This window comes from Toxotes jaculatrix, chromosome 6, assembly GCF_017976425.1.
Source record: "Toxotes jaculatrix isolate fToxJac2 chromosome 6, fToxJac2.pri, whole genome shotgun sequence".
NCBI lineage: Eukaryota > Metazoa > Chordata > Actinopteri > Toxotidae > Toxotes > Toxotes jaculatrix.
In genome coordinates this window covers 22,765,111-22,782,091 of record NC_054399.1, presented here as the reverse complement: position 1 = coordinate 22,782,091, position 16,981 = coordinate 22,765,111, and the positions used below count along the sequence as shown (strand labels likewise).

The following is a 16,981-nucleotide window of genomic DNA, read 5'->3' as shown; positions in this document are numbered from 1 at the left end:
GAGGGATGGGGGTGGGGGGGGGGGGGGGGGGGGGGGGGGGGGGGGCAGTAAAACTACTGTTAACTCTGCAGAAAATCCCAATCCTCTGCATCACTGGCCCGATCTCCAGCGTCTGAATCAGGCTGCTGATGGACGGCTGCACTGCGGCTGTAAACGAGGCCTGAAAAGGCCCTTTTCCGCTCTCTTATCTCAGAGTGTGTGACTGTTTACGTTGGCACTTCTGAGCCGGGTGTGTTTGATCGTATCATGAGAGTCCAGCAGGTGGTAAACACACACCCACACGCACACACACACACGCTTGCTGTTGTAACTTTCTGGGTTATCAACACAAAAGTGGAGTATTGACATCCTCTGTAGTGATTACACCCAATCAACATGAATCACAAAGCTTGCAGGAGAAGGGGGGCGTGGCGGGGGGGCAGGGGGAGGTGGAGAATGGGAGTGGGGCTTGACTGGTTTATCATTCACTCGCCGAAAAACACAACCTCGATGGTTCCATGTCAGGGCACGATATGGTTGTGTTGCCATGACAACCTGTCACTCAGGATGCTCCGCATGCCACAGCATGCTTTACTATACACACACATACCAGCCACAAACACACACACACACATTTTCATATCACTGATGAATGTTTGGATGTCGGTTCTTCCTGCAACAGGACTTGAAACACCCCTTCGCACTCAGCTCCACACACAATGATAAGGCTTTGCGTTTATTTTTTTTCTTCCGAACCCCCTTTTTATTTGTGAGACTCCTCTTTAGAGGGTCCGAGTGAAGGAAGACATCTTTCTCACACTCCTGACTCTCGTCTGAATCCAGCTCAGTATCACATCGACTGCTGGGCGACATCCTGCACTGGTTGTTTGTGCTTGAAACAGACTTGTTAACATTTTCCTCACAAGCAACCTTCATGTCTCAGTAGCAAAGGTGGAAGTATCACATGAAGCTGTTCCACCACAAAATCTTTCAGAGCAAAGAAGATGGTGTTTGACTTTGACTGAGATGGTTTGAATCCTGTCTCCCATCAGCTTTGGTTTATATTAACCTGCAGACTTCTTCTTGGGGTCACCTATGTGGAGACCACAAGAGCTGTGATTGGTCAGCTTGTGTTCTGATGGAGAGTTGAGAGTGAAGACAACAAGTAACAAGTATGTTCAAAATGCTCCTCAACTCCTCAGTCGTCAGTTGTTGCAGTGGTGATATTAAAGGGAGAGATCTTAATTAGATCACTCAAAACCATCACAGCGGGATTCTGTCCACAGCATCCACAGTAGGACTCATGTTGCCTCAGGTTTAAATCTAGCTTTATTTTGAAACAGGAAGTGAGGTCAGAGAGAGAAGAAATGACATGCCACAAAGGTCCCCGGTCGAGCTTGAAACAGGAGACGCTTCAAACTTTTTCTCACCAGAACCAAGTAGTTTCAGTTGCCTAAACTGAAACAAATCTTAACTAGATCTGTCAGACCAGAAAACACTTAACTGCTCTATATGGTGCTGAGTTTCTCATGTTGGTGTGAAAACTTGTTGCTTACGGTGGAAAACAGTTTTAATTTGTTGTTCCGGCGATCTCTACCCTGGTCTGGGACGTATTACAGTCCCCTTGGGGCTAAGTGAAAATACTGGGGCTGTACTCGATGAGAGAATTGCCCAAGTTAAATGTGACTTTGGGAGTCAATTGTAGTTAGATTTACTCTCAGTTAATGTCTGTAGCCTGTCCTACTGTTAAAATCTATAGCTCTGTGCACAGTGATGCAGCCAATCAAGAGTCTGAGTCTTCAGGTTTAAAATCAAGTGATTCTGACTGATTATTCACGACTGACATTTAGGACTCCCACCCAATCACTGCTCCTTAGGTTTCATCAGATTTCTTACACCTTTTCATAAAATTTCATTCCTGCATTAATTGGCCTTTATCATCTGTGACTTATAATTTTTGCTAATGTTATTCATTTTTTTGTGTGAAGGACCTTATAACAGTTTTGAAAAGCTCTAAACACCTTAAGTTTTTAATTTTTATCATGCTTTGCTGATGATTAAATTAAAAAATTTAAGCTTTATTGATAATAATCTATTACAGCTGTGATTTTGGTACCTGACACCAGCCTCACTGTACCAGTTTGTCTTTTAGCACTCCTAAAAAAAAAGATTTTGAGCACAAATTTCTAGAAACAGATACACAGCCTCTGCTGTTGTGTTTTTCTGGTGGCAGACGTGTTCACAACATCAGCATGAGGCTCTCTCTAAACAACACCGCTGGACTCCGGCTGACATTGACCCCGATGTTGCTCCAAACTTCTCTTACATCAGTTACTCTGTTTTTCTACTGTTACGCAACGTCATAGCTGAGTTTGATGGCCTCTCCATATGCACTGTGTGTGTGTGTGTTGTTGTTGTTGAAAATGAACACAGGAAGGGTGCACTTACTCCAGGAGACACGTCCCCACTGGCTTTATTTTTATAATCATACTACGTCAATATCGCAGTGCAAACACTTATAGTATAAAATATCATCTTTAACAAAATTTACATTCACATAAAACATCTCAATAAATACATCTGCAACAAAAAAACTTGACAAATATCTGATCATTCATAATATATCTCTGAAAAAGACTCTACAATGTACAATAATAGCTAGTAATACCTACATATAACAATTGAAACCCGTATCATACAGTATGAAAATATCCAATTTACAGGAAAAATATTGTACAGAACTCCTTTCCATCAACTTTCCATCAACTGTTCAAAGCAAGTGTATAAAAATCCTCATTTTTAACCTTTTAGAAACTCAAAGCAAGCATTCAAGCTCCTGTATAGACTTTAAATCTATTTTAAATATGATAAAAGTACAACAACATTGTTTCAGTCGGGTTATGGTGTCCAAATAAAGCTCTCCAAAATCAACACTTGCCATCATTTTGAGTTACAAAACTGTTAAGGAACAGCTCAAACAGTAAAAATACAGGCATTCAACAAAAGGAAATCCACAATAACTGTAGCCACACATTCAGCTGTGCTACAGCTCAACACAAAAAGTTTGATATGTTTATGAAAATAGGTTGGCACATTTGATAAAAACCGGCTACCTGTTGACTACAGCAGGAGCGGGGAGGAGGAGGAACCCCCGGCCTGATGTCAGACTATCCTGAAATATGTCCTCAAAAAGGTTCGCACACCAAGCTCATGAAGAAGACACAGGTCAAGACAGCACCTTACATTCAAGAGGACCGCCACCTTTAGCACATGCATGAGGACTACATTAAAACGGACTCACTGTGTGTCCGCCACTCGGCCTGTATTAATGTTTCATCAAAGCATGCATGTAAGAGCCACAGGCTTGCAGGCAGTGCATGCTAGAAGAGATTAGAGGAGAGTTAATGGCTGTGGTAAGCCGTACTGTGAGTAGCTATACCATAAAATAAATCATCTGGATTTGTGTGAGGAAGCCAGACACGGAGGTTTGGGTGTCTCCTCATAAACAGCAGATTTCTTTTCTCTACCAAAGCAGCTTTCAGTTCATAAAAATAGTAGAACAGAATAATTTTAACAATAGAAAATATTTCTTAATAAACAAGCACGCAAAAAAAAAAGTTTTCTTTTTTCAATATAATTCCATGAGGAAGGAATCACACTCGCACAATACAGAAAATAAGTTTCTAAGTCATGCTTCAACTCCACAGAGATACAGACTGGTGTGGCTAGCTATGCACACTCTATTGGCTACATACACTATCAGGTCAAAATAGGATCCAGCTGGCTACAGCATGCAAGGGGTGAATAGGCTGAGATAGGAGACAAACCGCTTTATTGCTACACTTTGACGAGGAAGAATCTGGAAGTCAAGCATCACAGGGAAACAGACAGCAAACATGACTGAAATGCAGCAGTGGCATCATGCGCTTAAAGACACCGAGCAGCTCGCTTCAGGTGTTCATGTGCTGTTCGAGTGTTTCAGTGAAGGGGCAGAAATGTAATGCATCACCCACCCGGAAATGACTCAAGGCAATGCCCTGTCGTGTTTTGGCAAGTTTATACTATTAACTGCCATTTACAATTATACATTTGGTTTCATCCACTTAAAAAAAAAAAAAAAACATATGTCAGATGGAAAGCAATCCCCCTGTAATTAATTAATCTGAATTGGCATCTGATTAAGGAGTGAAAAAAAGGCAACGGAAAAAAATGGCAAGAAACTCATTGTGAGGAGTGGTCGCTAAGGCAACAGCACTGATTTGGTTTTATACTGAGAGAAAAGGGTCAGCTAAAGTTGTCAGAGGAATTTCCGGATGTGTTTGAGGCTTAAGTGCTACACTGTCAATAGTACATTGCGATGTGTGTTTTTTTATTTTGATGCAGATTTTTTTTTTTTTTTTTTGGTTCTTTTTTTTTGGAGTTGACTCTGAAATCCTGGATTCATCCTTGGCCTTTGATTGCTTACAGAGCAACGTGGCTAAAGCATCCTGTATCCTGTTCATGACACCCCATGGTGTGAAACAACAAACAGGGCTTGAGTGTGGAGGGAGAGTTGAACCTTAGGCCGCCTCGGACTCCCGTGGTCAGTCCTGAACGCAGTCCAGGCCTGAGTTCAGGCCTCCTGTTGGACGATCAGTGTCATAGCCTCACTGTGTTGCACAGACAGTAGAAGAAGAGAGGAGAACAACCCTTCCTCTGTGAAACAGAGGAAGACAGCATCCGTCACACCATTGCCGTGGGGACAGAGGGCAGGTACCTGGTGGTGCTGGTGGAGGCGGTTGGTTTGACCATGCTCGGGCTCAGGTTCCTGATGGTAGCATAGGTGGTAACGGTCGGGGCAGGGCTCAGCCTGGTGCACACGCTACCGTGGGTGAATGCGCTTGAGCGACGCTCGGCATTGCAGGGCTGCTGCTGGGTTTGAGAAGGCCTGCTGCCGTGTCTGCGGCCCTCCAGGAGGTACGTGAGCATCTGACCTTTGCCCTTCACGCTGACCTGGCCGCGGCAGACAAAGTCGTAGTAGTCCGTGATAAGACGATAAACGTCTTCTGTCACCTGGACAGGAAACACAGAAATGCGTTACTCCATTATGTTTTACAGATGCTTGGCTTGAATCACTTACAATGTACAGAAGGAGCTGAAATGAATGGGGGTCTTTGCTCTTGGTGGATGTCTCAAATTTTGTGAATTATGCTCATTATTTTTAGGATTAGATGAAAAGTCTGAACTTCTCTACACACCATGTCTTGTTTGCATAACAAAAACATAAATGTAAACATAAACATTAATGTAGAATCTCAGATCCAGCACGGTGCAAACAAGATGCAGCTTATTTGTATTCAAATGCCTCTGTGTGCAACTGTTTTTATTCAGCCCTTTTAACCTGGTTTCTCTCTAATCTCAAAGAGACTTTTATCAGGTTAAATGAAGAGTTAAAAAGAAGAAGAAAGACAAAGGGTGACTGCAGCACAGTACCTGGATCTTTCCCTGTACTCCAGTGCTGTCCATCCTGCTGGCTACATTCACTGTGTTTCCCCAGATATCATACTGAGGCCTTCTGGCTCCAATCACTCCTGCCACCACTGGGCCCACATTGATACCTGGAAAGAAAACAACCAGAGAGTCCCCTGAATATGCTATGCTGACCCCTATTTAATTATCAAAAAGTCAATAAATGGTTGTTTGTGTGTGTGTTTATGCTGCAAATTGGAGTTTTAAAATTCAGTTTTCACCTGTTTGTTTAAGAACTAAAATCAACACGTTTCAACATTTCCAGATTATTTTGTGATGAAATACTAAAAGTAAAGAGCTCAATGGAAATTTTATTCCAGACTGCAGAGCTGGTGTTCATCGAAAGCCTTGCATTCGGTTCATTTTCAGTGACACACTCAGACCTTTAATTTTTTTTTAGTTTGTTGATACGTTGACATTTTGATGCAGAATCACCAGCAGTGGTTCTGAAAGTGGCTGGTGTACCAACATGTGTCATGATTTTTGAGGTGAATGCATCATTAACAAGCTTATTACCTTCTCATTACCTCTGAGTGTTTTGCTAAACATTTGTCATTTTTCTTTGCTGTTTATCACTAAATCACACACACATGTTGAAACATTTTTTTTAATGATAAATTAAAAATATGTGTCTTAAGTAAAATCTCTGAACTGACGAGGTGATCGCTGCACACTCAGAAACGTGCTCTAGTCTAAGACTGATCCTTCTTTCCTGTTTGGTGTCAATCCTATTGATGCTAGTATCAACACCTAAAACAAGAGTATCGGTTGTATCGAGACTGTGGGTATCGATCCCCCCGCTCCCTCATCAGAGGCTGCTGTTGTTATAGGATTGCAAAAGGAATGAAACAAAAAACTGAAAATTAAAGGCACTGCTTCAGCTTCACAGCCACAGTTTTAGAGGTTCCAGTCCTGTGGACTACAGTGTGCCATATTTAGGCCAGACCTCACCAAAGTTTGCTTTTCTACACTTTCTGTAAACGTAGTCTCACGCAAATTACCAAAAGTGGGTTCAGTCGAGCACATAAACATATGCAGTTTTTACACATGGAGCCCCACAGTCTGCAGACAGGATGGCACTGTGTACACCAGTCTACGCTGGGATTAAACAAGGGCTCCTGTCGCAGGCTCCCCACAGGATACCCAACACAATGGAACCCAGAACTTCAGGTCTCGCTGTGACGAGCTTCCTGGAGGGGAACACTCTTTCTGTGATGCATTTCCGACCGAATTTACCGGCACTGAGCATCGACAGCGTCCAGTGCAATAGGTCAGAAGCTCTGACACCAGTGCTTATATAGACCAGTGTATGTGTGTGCATTTCTGTGTGTCTCTTCGCTCACCAACTCTCAGAACAAAGTCGTTGTATGACTGGTAGTTGATGGCATCCAAGACGTCAAACATCTCAATGGCAAAATCTGACACTGTGCATAAATGTGAGGTGATGGACTTCTTTGCCTAAGAATCAGGACAAACACACAAACATCAAGAACAAACGATTATGCGCAAACAAGCATGCTGACATCTGAGGCAGGGAGTGATATTAGCTTCCATTTCAGTTTTCTTGATGTGATTATTCCCATTATTATCTATGACTGCCACAAAAGCACGCACCAGGGTTTTCCTCAGAGTCAAACCACAGCTGCAGCTGACTATTACATTTGTGTTAAGTTCTGCAGAAGTTGCAGAAAGGGCTCTTTTGTTTGTCGGCTTTGCAGGATTTAAAAAAACTTTATGAACACAGAATATGCTGATGCCACAGGGGCCAGTAATCCCTCACAGAGGATTTGTGGCGAGAAACATGACAGTGTTCTAAATATCAACATCCAGAAAATAACTACCTGGAAGTACGAGGCCTCTTAAAAATGCAGTGTGCATTCTGAACCATTTCAAAATATAGCATAAGCTGCAAACACATACAAAAACTCATAAAGTATCTAAATACAGCCACTGCATGTGTACCTTGGAGGCAGTTGTAGGAACCAGCCCTACTGCAGCCATGTATGTGCTGCCAATAGTCTTGATTTTCTCGATATCCCTGTAGCACTCTTTATCCATCAGCTGGAAGAGAAAAAAAGAAGAGAAAATGGATAAAAACAGGAGGAAAACATTACTACTATTACAAATTTCAGTAAATTGTTAGTTTAAGATAATATATATTATAGGTTGTGTTGGCAAACAAATCCAAATGCAGTTTAAGTTTGAGTAAATTAATGCTTTATGTTGCTGATTATAGATTCATGCAAGCCATCTGTATGTCATCTGTAAGTTATGCCTTATTTTGAAGAACTTTCCCAACCGCGACCATTCCTTATTATATTGCATCAATAAACACAGTTTTTTTTTAAACCCTCAGTCTTTGAAAATGACATTTTGGAGGTCATATTGCACCAGAACTTCCCTCCAGATTCTCCAAAGACAGAGCAGGCAGACATGAAACCTGCTGGAAAAAAAAATATATATATACATAAAAACAACTGCAGATTTATGAAGTGATTTATTCACCTCATCAAAGTCCGCGATGATCTCATTGAGTAACCTCAGACACTCGACTCCCATGTTGTTTCCATCCAGCTCAATGTAGAAGTCGTTGAAGTTGGCGATGGAGGCAAACAAAACTCCAACCTGGGCGTAGGACTGGTAATACAGGTCCTGCAGTGGGGTGGAGAGGTTAGTTTAGTCAAAACTGGCCTGATCTAGTTGCACTGTAATGGCCAGTTTTGACTCTCACAGAAACTCAAAGGATCCTGCTTTGTAAAGGACAAATCATTAAAGAGTCAGTTCACCCAAAATCGCAAATAAAAACATTGCAGCATGAAAGTACTGGTCCACTTACTACTTTTTTCAGCTCTTTCAACCACATCTTACAAATGAATCTGGTGTCGTCACATGACCTACAGTGAGCTGGGAACTTCTGGCCATATATGAGGACTTGTTATTATACTGTGAGACCAAAGTGCCAATCTTACTGTAGGTGATGTGGTAACTCCTGAGCCCGCTCCCGTCACTGAAGAAGACTGTGAGATGCAATTGAAAGTTCTGGGTTAGAGTGTTTTGGACATCAGAGTAAACAGTTTTCATCTGAACTGGTTTTTACAGACAAAAGTCCCGTGTTCTGTGAGCATCACAAAGACAGTCAGTGAGCTGTAGCGCACTAATTGACTTACAAATTACATTTAATCTTTCTTCATTTATGGAAATAAGTCAAGATTTTTGCTTTGCCTTTGGAAATCGTCTTTCAGTGCTAAGTTATCTTTAATGATGTATTTTCTAATAGTTTTGTTTAAAGAAGCCATGTATTGTGCACCCAACTGTGACTGTAAATTTACTGTATTTCATACTTTTGCACGCTCTGTATACTCCTCATGAATTTGCATGTGTTTTCATACAGAAATACGGTGGTTGGTTAATACTGTGGTTGCAGATGCAGTGAGAATAATTTGTCAATCATTATGCTGGAGCAGTGTAACGCTGAATTCCAGGCAGCAGAGTCCCACTGAGTTGTGTTATGAATACAGTGTATGGGTGAACTTTAGCCCACAGGAAAGAGAGGAAGCCTTTCTATACACTGTAGCTTTGTGGGGTCACCAGTGTGCCGGAAACATACTTCCTTTCCCCAGTGTTTACAAGTCTGAGCCTCAGATGATCCCTGCATCGTCTGATGCATAGCCCGCTGATTGTTGAAGGAGAGGAACAGCTTTATCTTTTTTTATTGTCTAAAAAAAAAAAAGCCACGAAAAGACCAAAACCAACACTGAATTTAACCTACTAACCAGTCCTGAAACCTATGGCTATTCATTCTGTATGGAGCTATTTTGCCATAGAAAAAAATTGACTAAAAATAGAATATCTAACATGTCCAGTGTAGTTTGTTCCTCTCTATTTGCTAAACTATCAAAGCACTGTAAGAAGGAAACCGTGACCCTGTGCATGCTCAGTAATGTCTGCACCAGATAGAACATGTAGTCCTGGACATGTTTTAGAATAAACCACAATGACCATACTCATTATAATAAAGGTGGTCATTGTCATTGTGTCCCTTAGTTCTTAATAATAATAGACTTCTATGACACAAAGGTATCAGCTGAATGTGGTTACACATGAAACAGTTGTTGATCTCTTCAGGGGGATTTGTTTATAATAATGAGAATATAAAACAATGCAGAATCAGTCACAGAAGTGTTTGCCTTAAAGGGACATTACACCAGTTTTACTGATGAAGCTCATTCATCAGGGGGCAGTACTACAATACTCTGCTGTACCTTAGGTAAGCTCCACGCTACTGTCAAGCTGCATTATGGGAAATGTAGGATCTAGCATTTTTACCACTCAACTAGGGATTAAAACTGTGCGGTCTGTAGCAGTCCTTAAATGTTCCCTACACCTGTACGGGTTCATTTTGCAAATAAGTCAAACCACCTCTGATCAAGGTTTTTGCAGTTCTTGAGCTCATTATCATACAATTTAGCCCTGATTTCATTCTAATAGGCCAAATAGGCTCAGATCTGGCTTTCAACATCAAAGCTGTGTCCTAATGAGACAGTACTTCTGTTCTATTTACAATCGCAATATGCACATTTCAATTACACAGTCACAATCCCAGTGAACATGATCCTGCACAACAGGAGAAGATCAATTTTCTTGCTTTTGTATCTATTCTATAAACATAAAAAAACAGACTTACAGTCCATGCACAATTATATACAGTGAAGTCTATTGTAAAAGTAACAGAAGATAAAAATAAAGAAGAAAATTAAGGAAATGTTGAAGGAGATTTACCACATTTTCTTTCTTACATGCTGCTTATTGGCAGCATCTGTAATAAAGAGTCTCTTTGGAAAAATGATGAATATTTTAGCATCACATTGCTAAATATAAACATTAGGATGGGAATTAGCTTCCACTTTCTTCGTCTGATAATGTCTCCTGACTGGATATTTTTTTCCTGGTTATGGACCATCAGCTTCATACTTAATGTTGTACATATAGATATAAATATAGAGAAGTTTTGTGGCTTGGCATCAGTGTGCAGGTCATGTTTTTCATTCTTGCTCTATGATACAGTTTCTACTCATAACGTTAGCATTAGATGAAATTTGGACACTAACATTGCACACAGTAAAAATTCCATACTTTTAGTGTGTAGCATAGAAAAAAATCTGGACACAGCTTTACTGTTGACAAACCAAGCTTGTCCTCATGAGGGGCCATGTATTTCCTGATTCTCACGCCAGAGGATGTATGTTTTCATCACTTCCCAAGGAGGGGGGGTTGGGGGGCCAAGGAAGGAACAGAGATCAGTGGAGGGGATGTTCATCAATCAGTGGATACAGACAGCTCACACTTCCATTTTAACACCACAACACATGGTCATAGAAGTGGTGCCATTGTCCTCAGTAGATGGGTTATTTTCCCACATTGTGAACCAAACACTGTGAAGACAGAGAGAACTTGGCCTACGAAGACAACAAACATAGAGCCTGTATCCTGCTCCTACACTTTTAATCAGCAATATGCATATCAGCTATTCATATCCTGTATTTTGCCACTTGTGAACAGAACTTTATCACCTGTGATATCCAGACAAACACAATTTTACCTGCAGATGCTGACAGAAATCTGAGGAGAAACACTCACTCCATCATATTTAACTCTCCTCTTCTCTCTTTCTCAGACCCACTCTCACATTTATTAGCCCTTATTCCATGTCATTAACTCTGTGTCCTCTCTGTCCCGTAGTCCTGTGTTTGTTTCTCTCTGGTCTCTCTTTCTCTGTACCTTTCTGCAGGTATCTCTGGCTCCGGAGCTGCATGTTCTCTGTCTGTGGTCCTGGCTCCACCCACCTGCTGCTGTTTATTGTCTACAATGATCCATTTCTAACACATTACTATGCTTGGGGGGTCAGGCTCGGGGTCTCTGTAAAACACTTTGAGACAATTTTGATTGAGGAAGGAGCTATATAAATAAAATAAAATTTAATTGAATTAAATTAATGGACAGGTAAACATTTGTCTGCATTAAGGAGTAACAAATAAAAAAAGGAGTGTGAGTCACTGACCTACCTGTCAAACAAAGACTTACTTTTCAATTCAGCTGTTTTGTTTTTCTTTTTTAACATACAATATTTGCACAGTGTCCTACAGTAATTGCACCTTATATTCTGACAAAACTCCGCTGTTTTGTACATAATACTCATAGTACTCCTTTTGTACATGTACATAGTATTTATATCTTTATTTATTATGTTTATTATGCTTAGAGTATATTTATATTTCCTTTATTTTATTTTTAATTATTTGCTTTTTTCTCTACTTCTGTATTTTAGTTGTGTGAGAGGAACTCGCAAAGTAAGAATTTCATTGCTCAGTGTACACCTCCTGTGTATATGACAATAAATTCTTGAATCTTTAACTTACAAGTCTTGACATCTTTTGAACTAGAAATGACCAAACCAGCTCTTCCTGAGAGGTTTCTACTCCCTGTAGACTAACGATCCCTGTTAGGGCGAGCCTGGACTTGACTGCGGATTCTCACCATGTTCCTGGGGTTTGACATGAGGAAGTGCTGAGCCACATGAGCAGGTAGCAAGTTGAACAGGATCCTTTTGTTGTCCAGCTTCACCTTCTCCATGTCGTCTCTCTCCTCCTCCGCCTGGACACCATCAGAGGTCACACAACACACAGGTGGAGAGGGAGGAAGTGAGTCCTTACAGAGTGATGTGAACACAGATCCAGAGTGAAACTGATGCTCTGTTGTCTAAACATAATAAACCTTTATTGTAGCTCAGAGCTCAAAGGGAGATGTAATTGCTTGTGCTTATCACTAGAGGGAGATACTGATTTGCAAACAAGACAAACATTCACTGTGGTTCTTAAAATAGAAACACGCTTTCATGATCCACTGAGACAAGCACAGACTGTGCATGTAAACACACAACTACACAACTCAAACACACAGAGAAAATGCATTATATCAAGCCAGTTCTGCCTAAAACTGAATCCTGAATCCTAATGTTAAAAAAAAGAAAAAAAAAAGAAAAGAAATTAAATCTGCCAGGCCGTAATCAACCTGTGTCAACAGTTTTTATAAATTAGAGCCTTATTTTTTTGTGAATAACTATTGTTAATAACTACATCAGAGCAAACTAGATATTAAAAATAAATAAATAAACTAAACAGAGTGAATAAAAGAGAGGAGCCAACAATTTGACACAGCCGGTGCATAAATATTTAAGATATGTTATTATTTAAGTGTGTACACGTGTATACTCTTATACAAGGTCTGTACTGATGCTGTAGTGACTGACTGACCATAGGGTCCAAACAGGAAATGAATGCTGAATAGTCAAGATGTCAGCTGCTAATAATGTCTAACATCATCACCAGCCTGACTGATATTGGATTAAAAGGCTGATTACAATTTGATGTTTAAGAGTTAAATTATAAAAATAAAATCAGATAGCAAATATATCTGTTTTTTTTTGTTTGTTTGTTTTGTTTGTTTGTTTGTTTTGTTTTGTTTTGTTTTTTGTTTTTTGGTCTGAAACAAAACAAACACACAAACAAACTAGAAAAATAAAACTTGACTTTTCCTAAAATAGGCTGAAATACTGATATATAATTTACTGGCATAAGACTGCATTCACATACTTTCACTTACACATACTCAGATTCTCTGTCCGGGACTGAACCACCAGTCCTGCAATTAATGGCCAACATGCCTGGTCCTCTACGTTACAGCAGACACATTTGTCCAAATGTCCAAATGTCCAAATGTCCAATTTCCTTCAGACATTAGGAACAATTGTGGTGTCAGTGTCTTGCTCAAGGACACTTTGACATGTAAACATCAGGAGTTGGGGATCAAACCGCTAACCTTAGAAATAAGGGCCAACCTGCTCTGCTAACCAAGGTGCTGCCATCCCCCTAGATAAACGACCCAGTTACAGCCAAACATGCCCAGTTCTACATCAAAATTTCATCACATACAGACATAGCTTTTAACTTGGCAGTCAGTCGTGTGCTGAGGACTCTTCAACACATAGATGTGGGGAATCAAACCACCATCCCTGCAATCAATGGCCAGCCAGAGGCTTTGCAAAAAACTGCTTCCTACACAAAACAGGAGCAATTTGGGGTTGAGTTTAAGAGCGAAAGGACACTTTGAAGAAGAAGATTTTTTTTGTTGTTGCACAAGAGCTCTCTGGATGTAGAAATACAAACCCTTGTGCACACACATCTATGACAGTTATTCTCACAACTGGAGCTCAACCAAAACTGGATACTGAGGGTGATACTGAAACAGAAAACAATGAGATTAACCTCAGCAGGAGAACACACTCACCTGAGTGGCCCAGAGGTAGTCGAGCCGCAGCTTCAGGTCCAGCTGTCTTGAATGAAGAGCCAGAGCTCCAGAAAACAACAAGACTGCCAACACAGGATCATAACCTCGCGTGTGGAGAAAACCACCACTGAAAGGCACACACACAGAAAGACACACACTAGAGCTGTGATGATTCATTCAATTTAGCTTTTCTTTGGAAGGAAACTGTGTATCATTGGATCCTGGACTATGGATCAGACAAAACAAGGTATTTTAAGACATCACCTTGGTCACGTGGGAAATAATAACCTGCACTTTTCACAGTTTCTTGACGTTTTATAGACAAAACTATTCAGCTAATCTAAAAATTAATCAGCAGATTAATCGATAATTAAAATAATTGTTAGTTGCAGTCCCACTGTACACAGATAAACGCACTTTGTCTACAGACACATATCCTTTGCATATGAAACAACACAACACAGGCAGCTCAGTCTCACCCCACAGCTTGGCGATAGCCACTGGTCTCCATGACGACGGTGTAGGTGACAGAGAGGAGGAGGAGCAGGAGGATCTTGGGGAGCGAGGAGACTCGGAGGTATGGAACGACAGTGAGGGTTCCAGCCACGCAGGACAGCAGGGCGTACGCCATGTAGGAGCAAGCTCTGTCTGCTGCCGTGCTGTTGGAGGGTCCAACACCAAGGACATCTGCAGGGACGTCTTCTGCTGAGCGGCTGGTGTTTGTCCCAACCTTCCCCCAAGGAACACATCCCACCTGGAGGAGGGGGGACAAAATGAAGTGTGTTTCAACCGGCCACCGATAAATGTCATTATTTATGAGAATGCAATAAACTTATAAGATACAGAGTCATGTATGTCATGTTAGAAAGGTGGATTTAATCTATTTCACAAATAAAAATGTGTCTTAACTGAAATTTTTTATTTGAGGTTTTTGACTGTACCTTTTTAAAAACAAGTATTTTAAGACATCTCTTCAGGCTTTAGTTTCTGTGGTTCACCTCTGACATTTCGTAGACTTGATTAATTAAGAATAACCACTAATGGTAATTATCAAAGACTGTAGTTAGCGGTGTCGTCCCTTCAGCACTGTACATTCCTGCTGCTGCTCCTCTGCACTATTGTGTTTTACACATCCAGCAGTCACACGCCCACACACGCAGGCTACACACATTAGATCCTCACTGAGTTCTGGGGCCGATGCCGACACCAACCAATTTGTGTTTAAAATATTTTAATGGGTATTTTACACTTGAACAATAAATGCGGTATTCTTCTGAGACTCTGCAGCACCATCTGCTCGACTGTGCCACTCTGCCAACTCGATGTACTGCACAGACTTGTAAACAGTATAGTCTGCTGGATGAGCAATGAAACGATGACACAAACTCATCCAACTCAAGTGTTTTTTCCTGCGTTATGCACTCTACTCTTTTATTATCATCATTTTTTGCAGGCTTTTGAGATATTTTATGACACCTAATATTTCAGACCTCTCTATATCAGTGCACAGTATGCAGTATCCAATAAAATGTTTACATGCAACCTATCCATAAACCAGAATAACACTATTCTGTTTCATTGTATCTGTTTTATTGCACTTTCAGCTAGTTTTGAATAAGACTGTTCCACAAATAAACATCAACTTCATCTTAAATAGTATACAGTATAAAGCAAAACTACACACAGACACGCACAGACTTACCACACAGGCCTGGGTAACAGAGTAGGTGAGCAGAACGAGGAACACACACAGCACTGTTCGGATCTGGATGGTGAGGCAGCCTGGTTGGCACTAAAACCAAAGGTAAGAGACGGGGAGGCGGGGGGGGGGGGGTTGGTGACTAGAATGAGTCAGTAAATGAAGCACCTGTTTATCTACCTCAATAGCATTTTGGACACATCATTAGCCAGGAGCGGAAAGGAAATGAGAGCATTTTGTGGTGTGGCTCATTATGTGAAGGCCTATTAGAGGAAACGCTTAAAGGATATGATGACGGTTCAATGTAGCATGATACCATGTTGTCATATAGAGGGTATGAACGTGATGTCAAAGCACATGGCAGACTCGTCGTGGTCACTTCCAACTCACTGGCATGTATGGAGCAGTCAAAAGACACCTTCTTTACAGAGGAGACCGGTTTCTGAGGAGAAGCCTGCTGGAAGAGGTCTGGGAGTCCTACCTGAACACTGGTGAGATGCAGGTACATGACACAGGCCACGTGGAAACACACACACAGCACCAGCAGAAGCAGCACCAGTATCCCCCTGAGAGAGGACAGGAGAGACCAAAGTGAGAAGCGGTTTAAGGGCTTTCCCAGTTTTCCACTGACTGTAGTGAAAACACCTTCCTCTCTAATTGTCTCACTACACCCCGGCAAGATGGATCCAATTATGCTGCATGAATGGACAAACTGCAAATGTGGATGAAGTGTGTGTGTGTGTGTGTGTGTGTGTGTGTGTGTGTGTGTGTGTGTGTGTGTGTGTGTGTGTGTGTGTGTGTGTGTTTGTGCGCTTACTGTGGGATCATTAGCAGATAGATAAGGCCAAACAGAGCAGCAAGGATCAGAGAGAGAACCACTGCGCTGATGAAATGGTCGTCATACACCTGGTGATACTAAGAAAGGAGCAAACAGAGGGAAAATGTCATCATAACGAACATCCATCTATTCATCCATTCAGTCAGATGTTTACCCGGGTCCAGGTCTATGCAGAGTCAGTGTAATGGCCATTATTTTTAATGCAGAGTATGGTTGTGCTCTCTTGAACAGTTAATGCTGGAATGGCTTACAGTTTGACGTTTCCATGTGTTTTCTTCTTTGTTTTGATCATCAGAAGCTAATTCAAACTATCAGCTTCTCTGACACTCAGGCCAGCATGACGCACTGTAGAGATTTGGGATCAGGAACCATAACTCTGACCTCAGCCATAGAAACACACGCTGCCCTAATTTTCCACCATGGTTTGTGGCCACTGTCAAACTAAATTAAACTTTGAATCCAAGTATGCTGACTGTCCTAAGGCACCCTTCAGTGCCACTTCAGCATGGACAGGGAGGACATAATGATAATAACTATTAAGAAACGTGTCTGACCTCCCAAAGTTATGTACAGTAACTCTGCTCTCTGATCCTAATGGGAATTTCAGGATGAAG

At 41.2% G+C, this 16,981-nt stretch overlaps 1 protein-coding gene across 1 annotated transcript in view; it reads right to left on the bottom strand.

Annotated features, from left to right (window-relative positions):
• Window positions 1-4,701: 4,701 nt before the first annotated feature.
• LOC121183451 (adenylate cyclase type 1-like) overlaps window positions 4,702-16,981 on the bottom strand; it is a 38,962-nt gene continuing 26,682 nt past the window's right edge. The window contains exons 10-20 of the mRNA XM_041040528.1: window positions 16,347-16,444; window positions 16,011-16,095; window positions 15,533-15,622; window positions 14,310-14,584; window positions 13,831-13,957; window positions 12,022-12,138; window positions 7,993-8,139; window positions 7,450-7,548; window positions 6,831-6,945; window positions 5,452-5,576; window positions 4,702-5,031 (exon numbers count right to left, since the gene is read on the bottom strand). Coding sequence (XP_040896462.1) covers window positions 4,702-5,031; window positions 5,452-5,576; window positions 6,831-6,945; window positions 7,450-7,548; window positions 7,993-8,139; window positions 12,022-12,138; window positions 13,831-13,957; window positions 14,310-14,584; window positions 15,533-15,622; window positions 16,011-16,095; window positions 16,347-16,444 — 1,608 coding nt within the window. The remainder of the gene's footprint in view (window positions 5,032-5,451; window positions 5,577-6,830; window positions 6,946-7,449; window positions 7,549-7,992; window positions 8,140-12,021; window positions 12,139-13,830; window positions 13,958-14,309; window positions 14,585-15,532; window positions 15,623-16,010; window positions 16,096-16,346; window positions 16,445-16,981) is intronic.